Source organism: Bos mutus, chromosome 16, assembly GCF_027580195.1.
Source record: "Bos mutus isolate GX-2022 chromosome 16, NWIPB_WYAK_1.1, whole genome shotgun sequence".
In the NCBI taxonomy this organism is placed as follows: domain Eukaryota; kingdom Metazoa; phylum Chordata; class Mammalia; order Artiodactyla; family Bovidae; genus Bos; species Bos mutus.
The window spans coordinates 1,570,271-1,588,465 of record NC_091632.1 but is presented as its reverse complement, the minus strand read 5'-3'; the positions used below and the strand labels follow the sequence as shown (position 1 = coordinate 1,588,465).

General features: G+C 41.9%; 1 protein-coding gene across 1 annotated transcript; it reads left to right on the top strand.

Moving 5' to 3' along the window:
• The first annotated feature begins 2,505 nt into the window (after positions 1 to 2,505).
• PPP1R15B (protein phosphatase 1 regulatory subunit 15B) lies at positions 2,506 to 10,733 on the top strand. Its single transcript, XM_070384547.1, has 2 exons — positions 2,506 to 4,804; positions 7,869 to 10,733. Exons 1-2 carry the CDS (start codon positions 2,930 to 2,932, stop codon positions 8,088 to 8,090), a joined length of 2,097 nt encoding a protein of 698 aa, XP_070240648.1. The 5' UTR covers positions 2,506 to 2,929; the 3' UTR covers positions 8,091 to 10,733.
• The last annotated feature ends 7,462 nt before the right edge of the window (positions 10,734 to 18,195 follow it).

Here is an 18,195-nt window from a genome sequence, read left to right as displayed (position 1 = left end):
TTTTTAAAAATATTTATTAATTTAAAAATATAAACCCATTACATGTTAAATAAATAAGAGAAAAAAATTTTTTTTGAAAAAATGTCTAGCGAGAAGAGGGGCATCGTTCTACATTTTTTTCCCAATGTCTTTCCTATCTGGCTTACTAGAAGGCATCTGGGATCTCATATCTGCTTTTGCATTCAGTCTGTTGCCAGATCACATATCATGTACCCTCTAGAAGATACATGTGTACTATATATTCATGAGAAAAGGAAAGTTAAAAAAAAAAAAACAGCTTAGTATCATTGTGAAAATAATTTTGGCCTTGAGAACCCTCTGGAAAGGTCTTAAAATGGGATCCTCAGGGGTGTTCAAATCATACTTTGGGAACTACTGTGCAAGGTATTGGAATACAGCCCTCAACAAGCAGAGACCAGCAGGAGAGAACATTTACAGGGATATATACAGAGCAGTGTGTTACATGCTCTAATGGAGTACAGCGGTACAGTTCTGACTGTGAAGGTCAGCAGAGACTTCGAGAAGGTGTTGACATTGGAGCTGAACCTTGAAGCATGGGTAGATATACAACAGAGAAGGTGAGGGCCTTCTTGACTGAGAAACTGTGAACGGTGGCATGGAACAAATCCAGTGTTCCTCAGAGTATAACCTGCATGAAGGGAAGTTACTAAAGAGAAGGCTGGAAAAGCCTAGGGAAAGGACAGACTGTACAGAGCCTTTATTCTACAGATGATGGGAAAAAATCTTTAGTGGATACATAACAAATATTAGCTGATGTCTGTGCCTCTAATCTGGAGAAGGCAATGGCACCCCACTCTAGTACTCTTGCCTGGAAAATCCCATGGATGGAGGAACCTGGTAGGCTGCAGACCATGGGGTCACGAAGAGTCGGACACAACTGAGTGACTTCACTTTCACTTTTCCCTTTCATGCATTGGAGAATGAAATGTCAACCCACTCCAGTGTTCTTGCCTGGAGAATCCCAGGGACGGGGGAGCCTGGTGGGCCGCCGTCTATGGGGTCGCACAGAGTTGGACACGACTGAAGCGACTTAGCAGCAGCAGCAGTGCCTCTAATCTATCTAGAAGAGGAACGATATTAGAAATTTAGTTCACTCACCAACCCACTGAGCTTTGAGTATTTAATTTGCATACCCGGATCTCTTGTCATTAAACTTACTCCCATTATTAATATATTTTTTATGAATTGTAAATGAGCTATTGCTAGAGATATGGATAATAAGATAAAAGAGGATAAACCATAGAAATTGCGGACCTCTTAGTTTCCTAGAAAGAAGTGGCCATTCTTCCAACAGTCTCAACAAAGCAAGAGGCGCCCTCTGGGTTCCTGAAAGATCTTGTAGCTGTCTCCAGGGCTCAAACCTGCTACACTCCCTCTGAACAAATACTTCACTTCAGAGGTGTTGATTAAAAAGTTTTATTAGAAATAAAGAAATGGACTAAGATCAAACTCACAAGAAAGAATCAAATGTAGCAACTAAGATTATAAACTGAAGTCGCTCAGTTGTGTCCGACTCTGTGCGACCCCATGGACTGTAGCCCGCCATGCTCCTCTGTGGGATTTCCCAGGCAAGAATCCTGGGGTGGGTTGGCATTTCCTTCTCCAGACTCCTTACCCTCTGATAGACACAATTTTTTTCAAAGGATAATTCTCTGTGCTTTCTTCTTTGGGTGTTGTATCCCATGGTTCTAGGGGCTCAGGATACAAATATGACTTGAATATGACTTGAAGGGGAAGCAAAGACTAAACAGTTCTAGAGGCTCCGTTTCTTTCCTCCTCTGTTTGCCTCATTTGAAGAAACAGGGACACCACCTGAGAAACAGTTCACATTTTTAAATGAAAGACTTATGTGGGTTAGATGCTGAAAGACCTCAAAGCTGGATCCTAGGTAACGCTAACCCGTTATTTAGAAATCGTAAAACCGAGCGGGCAGGAATGCATAATGATTCATTTTTCACTTAAGACTTATTAATCACGCCACATTATTAGTGTTTTTAACACGAGATATATATTTACACATCTCCCAACTTTTACTGGACTTAAATCTTAGGGTGATGATCTACTTAGCAGTGAATAACACTGGAACCACAGTGTTGCATAAATACATGCAAGTCTAAAACATACGTGTACACTTGGACTTGGGTACGTACCACGCCATTAACAGGTCCAGGGCCCTCTCCACCCGTCTACGCCGCTCCCTTGGGCCCAGAGCGCCGAGGTAGTGGGCGAGGGAGGGCGGGCCGCGGCGGAGGGGCGGTTTCCTAGGCGACCGCTAAGCTGCAAGTGCGCACGCGCAAAGCCTGGATCCGGCTGATGCAACCTCCCGCGCGCAACCGGGTCTACCGAGAGTAAGGAAGCCGACAGGGACCTGGGCGCGGCCAATCGGCGGCCGCAGGAAAGAGCGCGGAAGGGCCCGCCCCCGGCCCGGCGAGTGACGTCAGGCGGCGCGGGGCTGGTGGCGTAGCCGGCCGCCGTCCTTCGTCTAGTCAGCCTGTCTGGAGAGGTGTTGCCGCGGCGCTGGCCCTGCGGCCATTTTGAGCTTCGCTTGCACCCGCTTGCCCTCCCAGATCAGCCCTTCCGGGGTCGCGCTGCTGAGGGGAATCTCCACGGTCCGTGCCTCCGAGGAAGCCGCCGCCGCGGAAGGGCTCCTATCTATGGTGGAGCGGCGCGGGCCGGAGTAGGACCCATTCTCGCTGCCAGGATGGACGTCGCCTTGGCCGCCGCGTCTTGTGCCCGCCGTTCCGGACTGTGGCCCGCTGCCTGCGGCCGGAGCCGCTCTCCTTGTTGGCTCTTCTGCTGGCCCGGGGGTCGGCCTGGGGCACCCACCCCGCCGCTGGGGAAGGCCGAGACTGTGTAGGGCCTCGAGCTCCGCGTCCCTACCTCCGTGAGAGACTGCCGACACCGGGAGATGGAGCCGGCGGCGGACAGCTCGCGGGAACCGGACCCCCGCTTCCGGCTGCCCTCCTTCTTCCCTCGGCCCTCGGGATCAGGCACGTCCAGGTTCCCCGCACCGCTCTCCCCGGAACCCGACCCCAGGCTGGCTCCCAGCCCCCCGCCCGAGGCCCGAAGCAGCTCCTGGATGCAGCTGCTTTCCCAGCTCCTCGCGCCGCTCCCGGGCTTGCTTCAGAAGCTGCTGGTCTGGAGCCAGCTTTTCGGTGGGATGATCCCTACCAGATGGCTAGACTTTGCTGGAGGCTACGGCCTCCTGAGGGCTCGGAAGGAGCCCGCAGCCCCCTCGGCGCCCAAAGCTCTGAGTTCGCAGCGGCTCGACCCCTCGGCCGACGCGGCCGCCAGTCCCCTTGACTGGCTAGAGGGGGGCCTCCACTGGCAGTGCTCGCCCCCAGATCTGGAATTAGAACTTAAAGCCAAGGGAAGAGCTTTGGACTCCGCAGCCCATGCTTTTTTTCTGGAGCAGCCGCTGTGGGGAGTGGAGCTGGTGCCCCGGAGCGTCCAAGCGCGTCTGTTTTCCGACCCGGAGCTTGGCCCTTCGCCCTCTGGACCGCTCAACGTTCAGCGCTTAAGCAATGTCAGTGTCGTCTCCTATTTGCTGAACCCCTCCTATCTGGACTGCCTGCCCCGGGTTGAGCTGAGCTATCAGAGCAGTGTTGGAAGCTGCGAACTGGTCGATTTCCAGGCGCTGAGCCCAGAGAGCGGCTGCCTGGATGAGGCCTCGTCTTATCCCCAGCCGCTCAACGCAGAGATGGCTCCCGCCTCGTGGCAGGGATGTCCTCCTCTCTCTAGAGAAGGCCTGCCCGAAATCCACCATCTGCGCATGAAGCGGCTGGAATTCCTTCAGCAGGCCAGCAAGGGTCAGGCTTTACCCACCCCTGACCAAGATCATGGCTACCACAGCCTAGAGGAGGAGCACAGTCTGCTCCGGATGGAGCCGAAGCACTTCGGAGATAGTCCGACTCAGTGTGTTCCTGCTGCTGGAGCCGTTCCCGGAACCGCCCAGGAACCCACTGAAGAGAAAACAGAATTGTTGATTAGAGAAATTCCTTTTGGATTGGAAAGACAGGGCCCCTCGGGAGGCATTCTATCTTGTGAGACTGGACAGGAGCTTGGAGAGGACCAAATAAGTGTAGTTGACTCTTCAGACATAGACGATGACCTTCCCATTTCTGCCAGACCAGCCTGTAGTAACAAGTTGATAGATTACATTTTGGGAGGTGCAGCCAGTGATCTGGAAACAAGTTCTGATTCGGAAGATGAGGATTGGGACGAAGACGTTGAGGATGACGGTTTTGATAGTGATAGCTCATTCTCAGAATCAGACCTTGAGCAAGACTCAGAAGGGCTCCACCTTTGGAACTCTTTCTATAGTGTGGATCCTTATAATCCGCAAAACTTCACAGCAACAATTCAGACTGCTGCCAGAATTCTTCCCGGAAACCCTTCTGATTCAGAGAAGGATTTGTCTGACAAATCTGACCTAGGGAATTCTCCCCAGACTGAAAGTCTTCCCGAGTTTCCTGATCATAATTCTGGAGATGATGATGACTGGGAATCTAGTGCAGATGAAGCAGAGAGTCTCAAACTGTGGAATTCTTTTTGTAATTCGGACGACCCCTACAACCTTCTAAATTTTAAGGCTCCTTTTCAAACAGGGAAAAATTGGAAAAGCTATCTTGACTCAGAGAGGCCATCTGAGCCCATTTCTGAGTGTCACACCTTACTTTCCTGTAAGGGGCAGCTGTTAGGGAGCCCAGAAAGTAAATGTCCAGACTTGGTACGGGGTGTGGTTCTTTCTGGAGAAACACACACACATATCCGGAGAAAAAAGGTTTGTTTCTTTTAACATTCTTGTACTTTCTGTTCTGATGTGGAAAAGCACGAGTTTCCTGGAGCCATAGTAGTGCTTATTTTTTAGGAAAGACTCCAAGCTCTTACACTTCGGTTGAGAAATGACCACCTCTCCTTTTCCCTTATGTAGAGTGTTGTTCCTGTCTGAATTGAAGGTGCCTGTGTATAGATGTTAGCTTGAGGGTGCTGTTTTCTTCAGGGTTGGCAACTCTGGGCTGTTTCCCTTCAAGTTTCAACTTTCACTTTTTTTAAGGAACAGAAAAATTAAAATTTGTGTATACATGATTTAATTCTAGAGGTTGAGAAGGTCCTATTGTAGCAGTAGAGTTTTGTGGTATTAAGTGTAGCATGTCATTTGCAGACAGTTACTGCTCCAGTTTCAGGATAACTGTTTTCATTCCTCTCAGTTAGAACCCAAAGGGATGATGGTACCAAGTAGCAAGTCATATTTGTCTGGTTGTTTGCCATGAAAGAAAATATTAGTTTCAGTATTAAAAACTTTGGACATTTGGAATTTTGATTGACAATAATACTGAAAATAGTATTACCTTTTCTTAAGATAGCAGTCCAAGTTATCATTGGCCCTCTATAGGTTAATCATTTGTAATTATGATGGTCACTTATTTGGTTTTCTTGAGTAGTTGTTTCCTGTTTCCAGGCTAGTCTTAAAACTTCATGGAGCATTTATATTACTCTTTCAACACATTATAAAGGTAACTGTATTTGGGTAATCTTTTGAATTGTTTTTTTTTTTTTTTTTCGGCTGATGTCATTAATTGAAGAGAAATCCCCACAAACAGACAGGGTATCTTTTATTATGGAGCAAAAGTGTCTTTAGTTACCTTTACTTTTATTTGGAAAGATAAAGTCATGGGTGAATTATTATTGACCTCAAATTCTGCTGCATCAGAGTTTCAAGTGGAAAGAACTATAATCCATTGGCTCCAAATGACCAGCTTAATCTTTGAAACTCTCCCTAGGGTAGAAAATGTCCCTAAATGGTGGTATTCTTATGTCTTAGCTGTAGAAGCAAAATAAGGCATATTAAAAATTAGGTTTTAGTTCACACTTTTGTTAATGCTGTCTTAAATGTTTTTCGCTATGTTTTTTAAAGGTCCCTGACAAAATGGCATGTTTAGTGAATAGATAAACAAAGTGAGGCAATGGAATGAGCACTTGGCATCTGGAGACTTGTGTTCCCTACTCCTAAGTGGTTAGGGCCAACAGATTTAGGAAGATAGCCAGAGCTGGGAAGTAACTTGACCTCTCATGGCTTTGACTGACTGACTTATAGTAATAATAATAATGGCTATTGTATGAATTATTGCACGATTTAAATGAGGTGAGTAGATAAAACTCATAGTTGCTTTGCCTTAAATGATAACTCTTGTTTAGGGATCTCAGCCCAGCCTCATGTCTCTTTTTAGCTTGCTCACTGAGTGAAAAGTGAGATGAGTCAAGTAGATGTTACTATTACTATGCACTAGAAGCAACATTTATAAAAGATTATGTCTGGAATATGGTAAAGTTATTTATAACCTTTGACTACATCCCATTCTTTAGGTATATGGGAATAATGGATAGTGCCCAATTCTTAGAGTGAGGCTTTCAGATCTGAGAATGCTTTTTTAAATGGCAAACATGGTGCAGATTGTAGAGCCGGGCTCAGAGTTGGAATCCTGATTGCACCCGTGGAAGCTGTGTGATTTAAATGAGTCAGTTTACCTTGGTTTCCTTATCTATACAATGAAGATGATGATGATACATACCTTATAGGGTATGTATTATTAAGTGAGATTAGTGAGATGAAAATTGTTAAGCACTTTGAAAAGAACCTGGCATATGGTAACCACTGTATAAATGTTATTTATCTTGGTGATAAAATGAATGAGTAATGCTAGAATGCAATATTTAGTAAGGTGTTACATGTCTACTAATTGTCCTCGGGGGTATTCCTTGGCCTGATGTAAAGGGAATGAAAGTAGCCAGCCACAGTGGAATTAGCTGATGTAAGTATTGAATGTACTTTAAAACAAGTTTTGACATTTGGTGTTTGATATCTTAAAAAGAAATTTCTATATTAGAAATTGAAAGATGGTAACGATAACCATGTATGCAAGACAACAAAAGAGACACAGATGTATAGAACAGTCTTTTGGACTCCGTGGGAGAGGGAGAGGGTGGGATGATTTGGGAGAATGGCACTGAAACATGTATAATGTCATATATGATATGAATCACCAGTCCAGGTTTGATGCAGGATATGGGATGCTTGGGGCTGGTGCACTGGAATGACCCAGAGGGATTGGATGGGGAGGGAGGTGGGAGGGGGGTTCAGGATGGGGAACACATGTACACCCATGGCGGATTCATGTTGATGTATGGCAAAACCAATACAATATTGTAAAGTAAAAAAGAAAAAAAAGAAATTGAGTAGGGATTAAAGGGAACTGTCACTCTTCCATGTGATCATATATATTGCAGTAGTCATAACTGCATGTATGTGTGGTGATAGCATAATGAATACAAAGAGGGTTTTTATCTTAACTACAAAGTCTCTTATAGTAACATAACCTTAAAGATATGTTTTGTTGCAGTTTGATTACTAAGTAACTTTTTCTTCTGTGTTCTGATTATAAAAGTAATTAATATAAGAATGCTGCTGCTGCTGCTAAGTCACTTCAGTTGTGTCTGACTCTGTGCGACCCCGTAGATGGCAGCCCACCAGGCTCCCCCGTCCCTGGGATAATCCAGGCAAGAATACCGGAGTGGGTTGCCATTTCCTTCTCCAATGCATGAAAGTGAAAAGTGAAAGTGAAGTCGCTCAGTCTACTACATGTTTATGATTTAAGAATTGAAAAACACTGAAAAGTTACTTTTTTTTTTGAAAAAGAAGTAGAAGTGAACTTTTGTGCTGTAATGAAAGCATTCAGGATTATATTTCTGAAATAGGAAATATCTGTCATTTTGGAGGAGTGTACAAGTTTGTTTCTTTCTTTACTTCTGTTATATTTGAGATTAAAATTACTCTTTTATCTTTATAGGTAACCTTCCTTGAAGAAGTTACTGAGTATTATATAAGCGGTGATGAGGATCGAAAAGGACCATGGGAAGAATTTGCACGGGATGGATGCAGGTTCCAGAAACGAATTCAAGAAACAGAAGAAGCTATTGGATACTGCTTGACATTTGAGCACAGAGAAAAGATGTTTAATAGACTCCAGCAAACATGTTTCAAAGGACTTAATGTTTTCGAGCAATGTTAAGATGATTCGACAGCCTCTGGCCCTAGCATACACTACCTCTTACTTGAGAGGTTACTTTTAAAAACAAAAATTGGCAGCTGTCCTTCAACCCTGTCTTAGAGGATGTGCAGCTTGGATCCAGTGACCTAGTTTAATATTTTTTTGCAACATAGCCCACTCAGAAATGTCCAGGTTTGAAGCCAGGCCCTGAAAATGAAGGATGAGATGGTGTGATTTCTAATCCTCCCTTTTTTGTTTAGTTGGATCTGTTCTAGAATGTTGTTTGCTTGCTGAAGTGAAAAGGGGACCTTTTAAGGTGTAATTTTGCACTTTGGAAACTTGTTTTCTTGGGAAACTATTTATAGGGTTCAAAGCCCATTTCCCATTCTAATTTAAATTATGTGCACCTGTCTAAAAACTCTGGGCTCTCCCCTCCCTCCAACATTCTGAAATTACTGGGCTGTTAACGTTTTCTATATATTCAGTAATTTGACCCTTCTACTTCAATGTTAAGAAAAATAATTTTGTATATACGACCAACTTAAAGTACATTATCGTGTGTCTTTTTTTTTCTTTTCCTAAAAATGACTGGTTGAAAATGTGTGGTTGGTTTTTATTTCCAGGTTAAGCTCTACCTAGGAAATGTTTCCAAGGACTGCCACAAAACCTATATGTGCAGTACTTTCTGCTGCTTTGGGAAAGCTGCATATTTCTGCCAAATTTTAACATCTGATATATTTAAGTTCTTTGTAAACTCTTTTTGGAGAGGATTCTGTATATGTTATTGTAGTTCCCACTTGAGTGGTTCTTTGTGTCTTCAACAGGTAGAAATTGTTGTTAAAAGACTCCAGAAAGTAATAATTGTGTCATAGTTGCTTTTAAATTTAAAAGCTTAGAATTTTCCAGGAAGAAGAACAGGAGACATCTCAGAGCAATTTGGTTTTGTTGTATATGCTCTCAAAAGAAAACCAGTGTTAATAATATCATGCCTCAGCACCGTCACTTTTATAACTTGTCAGGGTGACACTGTAAACTTGGAAATGGGCAGTTCTGAATTTTCCAGTTTGAAATGTAAAATATAGACTTCAGTCAACATCCAAGTTTATTGTGTTCTTCTTTTTTAATAGAGAAGTAATGGCAAGGCCTATAATTTCAGGAAAGATCTATAGATTTGACAGATTGAAAGTTTTAATATCTTCATCCCAAAGCTTACATTTGAATTGAAGTTTCTGCAGTGACTGACTGTGTTTGGTTTAGTTAGCACTACATGATGTGCATATGATAGGTTGAGGGAATATTAACCAACAACTTTCTGGTCTGTTTTTACTTCACACACCTCCTGTTACAAGTAATAGAAAGTACGAGCAGAATAGATGACCTCTTAGTTTTGAAATTTTTCATCAGAAGTGCTTGCAGGATTACTACCTCAGTTTATAATCTACCTGGTCGTTATTTTTTTTCCATTTGGTTTGCTCTGAGAGTACAACAGCATAAAAGTTGGTCAGACTTTTGCAGAGCTCTTTTTCAGTGTGTTTTGTGCCCCTCTATTTTAAGTAATCATAGGGAATGCATTTATAGAGTCTGGTGTAACACCATGGAAATGCTAAATTTCAAGCATCAGCTGTGTCAGTTGGAAAGAAAGTATTGCCTTGAAAAGAAAACTGAAAATGTATAGGCATTCTTTTAAAACCAGACTGAAGTATACTATTTTATTTCAGAGACTTAGGTTGTGTTTTGGGGTTTTAAGTCTTGCACCTCTGCATATATGAAAATAATGGGAAATCTTTACATTTACTAGGCTTCCCTGGTGGCTCAGATGGTAAAGAATCCACCTGCACTGCAGGAGACCTGGGTTTGATCCCTGGGTCAGGAAGATCTCCTGGAGCCAAGGGAATGGTAACCCACTCCAGTGTTCTTGCCTGGAGAATTCCATGGACAGAGGAGCCTGGCAGGCTACAGTCCCTGGGGTCACAAAGACTCAGACGTGACTGAACGACTGACACTTTACATTTACTGGATTTTGGAGAATTGTTCTCTTGAGATTCCAACCTCACTGCTAAATATGTAAAAGTTTGGTGAAGAATTCTTCCATTTACTACCCTCCTTTAAAAGAAGTGATCAGACAGTAATGAGAAGGACAAAAGGTGAAGAATTCTTCCATTTACTACCCTCCTTTAAAAGAAGTGATCAGACAGCGCTGAGAAGGACAAAAGGGACCATTTTAAAGTTGGACAAGGGAAAAACAATTCTTACCAGTTTTGTCCAGATCCTAATTGTTAGAACAAAGTTAAAACTTCAGTCTTAAGAAAATCCTTGGAAGTTTTAATTGAACATTTTACACACTTAAAGTCTTGCAATGGTGCTTTATGTATCAATGTAGCATATGAAAGGCTTTGTGCAGAGAAGTAAACATTTCCTTTTTTAAGTGTTAAAATGTGATAACACCATCTCCTCATCTTTAACTTGAAATCAAAACTATCAGATTTTATTTTTTTATAATTTAAGGAAGGTGAAGTTAGGGGCCTAAAAGACTTATAAATTGGCTTCTTCAGATCCAATGACTTAAATGTAACCAGTTTTTGTTGGGACTTTATAAAATTATATTGTGTATATAACAACTAATCTGTAAATTATAATAAATATATTTGCAATTATTAAATGTTACTTGATGTTTTGGTTCAACTTTATATTGTGTTTTACATTGTTTTTGGAATTACTGAGCAGGAGTTTCAGAATTAAGTCAGGTGTTTTTGTAGAAGCATTATAAACGTAAAAGGTGCTGTACAGATTTATGTGGTTAAAAAGGTTATGTGACATGGTAATTGCTCTTCAGCTAACTGAAGAGGAGGAAATCGTTAAGGGGGTAAATATAATTGCAAACTACATTTCAGTATTAGATAAACGAGAAGTTGGTTCTTAGAGTATGAAGTGACCTTCTTAGAGACTGGGGATTTGATTGTAAAACTCACCCCAGCTCTGTACTAATGCTGCAAAGAAAATAGTATTCACAGAAGCAGTAAATTAATATGCTGGGGTTAGCATAGTGTTTCTCCTAAGTAGCATGGAAGTCTGCTGCTTTATTTTGTGCATTATGATTAATGATAACTGGTATTGTCAATCAGCATGTTCTCCCATTTATAATATTGAATAAATGTGATGGTAACATCTGAAAAAACAAACTTCTTATCTTGAAGGAAAAAAAGACATTTGGACTATAGCAAGCTTATTAATGGAATTAATTATTAATTATAGCATTCTTAATTTAGGCATTTGAATCTTGCTAGGAGGTCGCGCAGAGTCAGACACGACTGAAGCGACTTAGCAGCAGCAGCAGCTAATGAAAAATTATTAAAAGTGTATTTCTTAACTGGAAGGAAAGAAACAGTTGCAGATAAATCAGTGTTTAGTACAAACTGAATTGACAGCCTAGGTTATACTTTTATTACCATCTTAGGGTTAATTTAAGCATCTTTGGCTGTCTCTCCCCCAGGAAGATGTATGAAAATAGTCATGTTCACATCAAGCCAGGTTTATTATGACTATCCTGGTATCCCTATAGAGGTGATGATGTTTGTTGTTTAACAGAAAGTTTAAAGCAAGTATTTAATTGCTGATCTCAGAAATTTTGAGTTATACACAGTTTTGGGAGTTTGTTAGTCTTATTTGGAGACTTCCTTTGGACCCTCCTTTATGTACCTTTTAAAAATGAAAATAATTATTTTTTTCCTCAGTTATAAAGGTATCTGACAGAGAGATGTACAAGGACATCCTGGTACATTCTAAAAAAGTACGTTGCCCACCATTTTTTTGGAGCTAAGAGACCTAATTTCTTTATGTGTATGAAGAGGTTTTGATACTCAACTGATTATGACACAAATATTGGCTATTTGGAATGTCCCTATATTGGGAATTATAATTCTTATGGACTTAGTTGAATGCTTTGGTCAATATGAAATACAAGTCTTTTTCTCCTTGGATTTACTCGAGACTAAGTTTTTACTGGTCAAAATGGCTCACTGGGTAAACAACCCACCTGCAACACAGGAGACAGGAGATGCAGGTTTGATCTCTGGGTTGGGAAGATCCCCTGGAGGGAGAAATGGCAGCCCACTCCAGTATTCTTGCATGGGAAATCCCACGGACAGAGGAGCCTGGCGGACTATAGTGCATGGGGTCAGGTCACAAAGAGCTGGACGTGGCTCAGCACGCAGCACGTGACTAAAACACAAAGGCAGCGTGACGCCGAGCTCTGCAAGCCTAGTGTAGTAAGTAGGGTGAGCGGATCTCACCCTGCTCGCTTTGAGGGTTCAGAAAAGACCTATAGTGCATTCAGTTAATACATGTTAGCTACAGGTTTGAGATCAGGGAAGTCAAAGAGAAATGATTTTATACGTGGAATTGAGAACGCATGGTGGAGTTTGGGATTATGTTATTACCGTATAACAGTTTGAGCCACATCAGTGTTTTACTGTTGACAGATTCAAGCTCATTAGGGAAAGATAGGGGAAATCAGACTTATGGAAATTAGGTTACTTGACATAGAGAACGCATGGTGGAGTTTGGGGTTATGTTATTACCGTATAACAATTTGAGCCACATCAGTGTTTTACCGTTGACAGACTCAAGCTCATTAGGGAAAGATAGGGGAAATCAGACTTAAGGAAATTAGGTTACTTGACATAGAGAACGCATGGTGGAGTTTGGGGTTATGTTATTACCGTATAACAATTTGAGCCACATCAGTGTTTTACCATTGACAGACTCAAGCTCATTAGGGAAAGATAGGGGAAATCAGACTTATGGAAATTAGGTTACTTGACCCAGGAAGAGGGTACCCTAGAGATCTAATGGAAACAGGTCTAGAAAGCTGAACTATTAAGAGAAAACACTTCGGAATGCTTTTTCATGTTTTGTTCTTTTATTCCATTACCCCTCCCTTTGTCTCAGTATTATTCCTTTCTTCTAGGTTCCTTCTGCCCTTGTTTGCTGAACATTTTATTTTCACTGCTGTTTTCTAGATCCTACCTAGAAGAGGAATGAGGACCTTCACAGCAGCAGAACAGCACGATTGTCAGAGGTATGTTCATTAGCAATACTATCTATCAAGATGACACTGCAAATTTCCCCACCAAAATGTTAGGTTAATACATACACTGCATTAACTTTTAGAAATATCCCCCAAATGTTCAAGGTTAAAGACAGAGGTGGTAATAAAACTGGATTATACTGCTCTGAGGCAAGCTTTTTTTCTTAATGGGGTTCATGCATTGGCTTTGAAGGCAGAAACCAGAGAGGAGTCCCAAAAGAGTTTTTTAAAAAGTTGATCTGGATATATGTTGTGGAATGGTTTTTAAAAACAAATTTCATCATGCGAAGACTTGTTTCCTCTTTGGATCTCACATATCATCTCCAAGAGACCTCTGACAACCCTATCCTCCAATCCCTCCCTTCCCACTATCTTTAACCTTTTAAAATTGTATTCACTGCCCTAATCTTAACATTGTTACTTATTTCTTGTCTACGGTCACACCCTATAAACTCTGTAAGAGTCTTGCTCTGTGTCTTGTTCACTCTATGAGCACATCGCCTAGGACTGCACCTGCGTCATAGTCAACAGATGCTTGAATGAGTCGATAACTTTAAGTCAGTTCCCATACAGTCTTTATTGAGACTTCGTCACAGCCATGTCTGATTAGACTCCAGTGTGCCTCAGCCATAGATGATACAGAATCACAGAACTGAAAGGTCCTTAGGGAGAAGCTGTAGCACAGCTCTAAATTTTTTGAATGTAATTACAAATTTCAATTGTAATTGAAATTTGTGCTAGAGATACCTCATCAATTAATTTGAGTGTCATTAACAAGGTACATGTTAATTTAATTTACGAAGTTAATATGTGAGCAAATCAGCTGAGACCTTTCTTTTCCAGGATTAAAGAGTACTAAAGTATTGGGCGTGTGTGCTAAGTCACTTCAGTTGTATCTGACTGTAACGCTGTGGTCTATAGCCCACCAGGCTCCTCTGTCCATAGGATTCTCCAGGAAAGAATACTGGAGTGGGTTGCTGCGCCCTGCTCCAGGGGATCTTCCCCACCCACCACGGATTGAATCTGCATGTCTTAAGTCTCCCTCATTGATAGGCAGGTTCTTTACCATTAGCACCACCTGTACTGAAGTATTAAAAGTATTTTCCCCACCACACCAGAGGTTTCATTTCTACTCCTCTTTTTTAGAAAACAGTTGGCTTTGAGTTTCTAGAGATGCTCAGTTGATTCCACCAGATGGCGTGACTTGCCATCTTAGAGCGCCTGACAGATTCCTATCACTGCTAATCTGATGGCTGTTGCTTGGAGGTCATTTCCTTAGTATATAAACAAGCTGGCAAACCGCACTGCCCTGCCCATGCTAGATCTGCCTGGCCAATGGTGACTTCACCTTTTTGTGGTAAGTACTCATCACTGATAGCTCCCTGATAGCTTCCCTGGTGGCTCAGCTGGTAAAGAATCCACCTGCAATGCAGGAGACCTGAGTTTGATCCCTGGGTTGGGAAGATCCCCTGGAGAAGGGAAAGGCTACCCACTCCGGTATTCTGGCCTGGAGAATTCCATGGACTGTAAAGTCTGTGGGGTCACAAAAAGTTGGACATGACTTTCACTTATCACTGGGGGCTGTTCCTTACAGGAGAACCAAAATTTATATTTGAACACAAATGATTCTTCATGGTCTCCATGGAGGAATAATAAAATGAATATGGCAATTTAGGTGATTGTAAGTGAGATATAAGAGGCTGATGTACAGATATTTGCTGGGTTTTTGTGTTAGAGTTTTTCTCTTTAGGGTTTTATCTCACTTAACTGTTTGTTCAACATTCAGTTTTCTGTTGCATTCCTGTGCATCGGGGCAGTCACTGTCAATGAGAGGAGACAGCCACGGTGCTTGGGGCATGGGAACTCCCTGTGCCTGATTACAGAGCTGTATATGCAACTGGCGTGGAAGGAGGAAAAGAGCCTCGAGAACTGTTGGTCTGAGGCTTTGTGCTGGCGTTACCTGTTTCCCGCTCAGTAGCCAAGGCCAGGTGGGTATCCAGGACTGCTCTTTGGTGGGTTTGACATTGGCTCCAAGGGGCTGCTCCTATCTGCTTCTAGGTGTACGGAATGGAGGCCATTACACGTTTGCCTACAACTGGTAAAGCATCTGCCTACAATGCGGGAGACCCAGGTTCGATCCCTGGGTTGGGAAGATCCTCTGGAGAAGGAAATGGCAACCCACTCCGGTACTCTTGCCTGGAAAATCCCGTGGACGGAAGAGCGTTGTAGGCTACAGTCCATGGGGTCACAAAGAGTCGGACACGACTGAGCAACTTCACTTTGACTTTCTCCTACGCCTGCAGTGACGGAGGCACTTTGAGCTTGCGGTGGTTTCCTTTCTTTTGGTTCTGCTTGGTTTGACTGTGTAGGGAGGCGAGGCATGTTTTTGTACCTTCAGGAATTTACATGGGAGTTCTTTGTTTTCTTTACTTCTGATTGCCACATTTTCTAGATATCCACCTCTGAACAGATCTCCCTTCCCCAGGACAATCTGCTGAAAGTCACAGCCTGATTGGCCTGGGGGATATAACCCAGTACTACCTGAGAGATGGCAATACTTTTAGAATAATATTGAATTACAGAAGAAAAGTCCTTCATTGGGATGAAAGTGAAAGTGTTAGTCACTCAGTGATGTCCGACTCTTTGTGACCCCATGGACTGTAGCCTGCTGGGCTCCTCTGTCCATGGAATTCTCCAGGCAAGAATACTGGAGTGGGTTGCCATTTTCTTCTCCAGGGAATCTTCCTGACCCAGGGATCAACCCCTGATCTCCTGCATTGCAGACAGATTCTTTACCATCTGAGCCACCAGGGAAGCCCCAATAGGGTGAAACAGCTGCATTTTCTTGCAATTAATTTCCCAGGTTCTTTCAGATAGGATGACAGTTACATTAGCCACTGTTCATTATTTTTCCTTTTTTCTCATGCAGTTGTTAAAAAAATTAAATTTAATTAAGCTTAAAAAAAAAATCAGTTCACCCATTTCTTCCACTCTCATGCTCTTCTCTGGCAATCACCAATCTGTTATCTGTATCTTTGAACTTGTTTTTATTTGTTCAGCTTTTGTTGTTGTTAAGATTTCACATATAAGAGACAGCATGCGATATTTGTCTTTACTTATTTCATTTAGCTCAATGCCCCCTAGGTCCCAGGTTGTCTCAAATGGCAAGATTTCATTCTCTCCAGGGTCTCTTCTTATCATTTAGCACAGAGCCCTCAAGGGTCCCTTGGGAATGTTTGCCTCTTGTGATCAGGTTTCATCTGCCCTCTACAGGCTTCCCCGATGACTCCATCTCTATATCCTCAGAGCTCATTGTCATGTTTTCACTTTTACAGTGCCCTGGACACCTTCTGATCACTGTTCATCACATTGAATTGTAATTATGTTTGAAATTCCATTTCTTCCTGTAGATTGTCACCTCTTTGGTGGAGGGGTCCCTCAGCACAGGGACCAGAACGTCTTGGGTGCACAATATACTTTTAACTCAAGTTACAGTTTCCAGTCTCCTTCTCCCAAAGGATAGGCTCCCTACCCCACACAACAATTGAGTAATTTACTAATTCACGTATTTCAAAGAAGCAATTAAATATGTGAAAAAGTCTGTCTTCAGTATAAATGTAATTTTTATTTCTAGTAGTTGAGATATTTTGAGAAGCTAGGCGATGGCACCCCACTCCAGTACTCTTGCCTGGAAAATCCCATGGATGGAGGAGCCTGGTGGGCTGCAGTCCATGGGGTCGCGAAGAGTCCAACACGACAGAGCGACTTCACTTTCACTTTTCACCTTCATGCATTGGAGAAGGAAATGGCAACCCACTCCAGTGTTCTTGCCTGGAGAATCCCAGGGACGGGGAGCCTGGTGGGCTGCCGTCTATGGGGTTGCACAGAGTCAGACACGACTGAAGCAACTTAGCAGCAGCAGCAGCAGTATTACTAGTGATGACTTTACACCTAAGGTTTTAGATCAGTTGATATTCTGTCTTCATTACTGATCTTTCAAGTGATACCATGAGGTTTATTGAAATTTGATCAGTATTATGAAAGGCACTTCTTCATTAGGCAGGGTATAATTCATATCCAATTTTCCTAGTTAAGGACTTTTTTTCAATCAGCTTATTGAGGTATACTTTACATATAAATAAAAATGTCCAATTTTCAGTATAAAATTCAATGAGTTTTAAGATTTGTGTACAGTCATGTAAACACTACCACAATAAAAATATAGAGCATTTCCATCACTCCAAAAAGTTGCCTTATACTCTTTTCTGTTCAGCCGCCTCTCCAACCTCCAGCTTTCGGCAGTCATTGCTGTGCTTTTTATCATTGTTTCACCTTTTCTAGAATTTTTAAGAATGGTGTCATATATACAGTATGTACCCTTTTGTGTTTGGCTTCTTTTACCAGTGCGATGCTTTGAGATTCATCTGTGCTGTTTAGTATGTCAGCAGTCCGTTCTTTTTTGTTGCTGAGCAGTATTCCCTTGTATGAGTATATCACCATTTACTTATTCATTCACTAGTTGACAGATGGTTGGTTTGTTTAGTTTATGGCTATTGTGATTAAAGTTGCTATGAACATTTTCATATAAGTGTTTCTGTAGATGTACATTTTCATTCCTTTTGGATAGATTTAAGAATGATATGCTGGATAAAATGATAACTATATATATATATATATATATAAAATTTTATAAGAAAACTCCCAGTTTTCCAAAGTAGCTGTTCCACTTGGCAGCCAGTATGAGAGATCCAGTTGTTTCACACCCTTGCCAACACTTTACATTATAAATCTTTTTAAGTTTAGCTACTCTAGTGGGTTTGTAGTGACATCTTATTTTAGTGTAAATTTTTTTTCCTTGATGTTTAATGATATGGCAAAGCATATGTTCAAATCTTTTGTCCATTTTTTAAACCAAGTTGTGTGTGTGTATATAGAAAATATTTTCTCCTAGTCAGTAGCTTGCTTTTTCATTTTCTTAATGTTATTTGAAGAGCAAAATTTTTAATGTTGCTGAAGTCCAATTTATCGATTTTTATTCTA

Bases quoted from the DNA above. Each gene is read 5' to 3' on its own strand.
- PPP1R15B (XM_070384547.1), top strand. From the start codon at position 2,930: ATGGAGCCGGCGGCGGACAGCTCGCGGGAACCGGACCCCCGCTTCCGG. The intron at 4,805-7,868 runs GTTTGTTTCTTT...TTATCTTTATAG, and splicing joins CACATATCCGGAGAAAAAAG to GTAACCTTCCTTGAAGAAGT.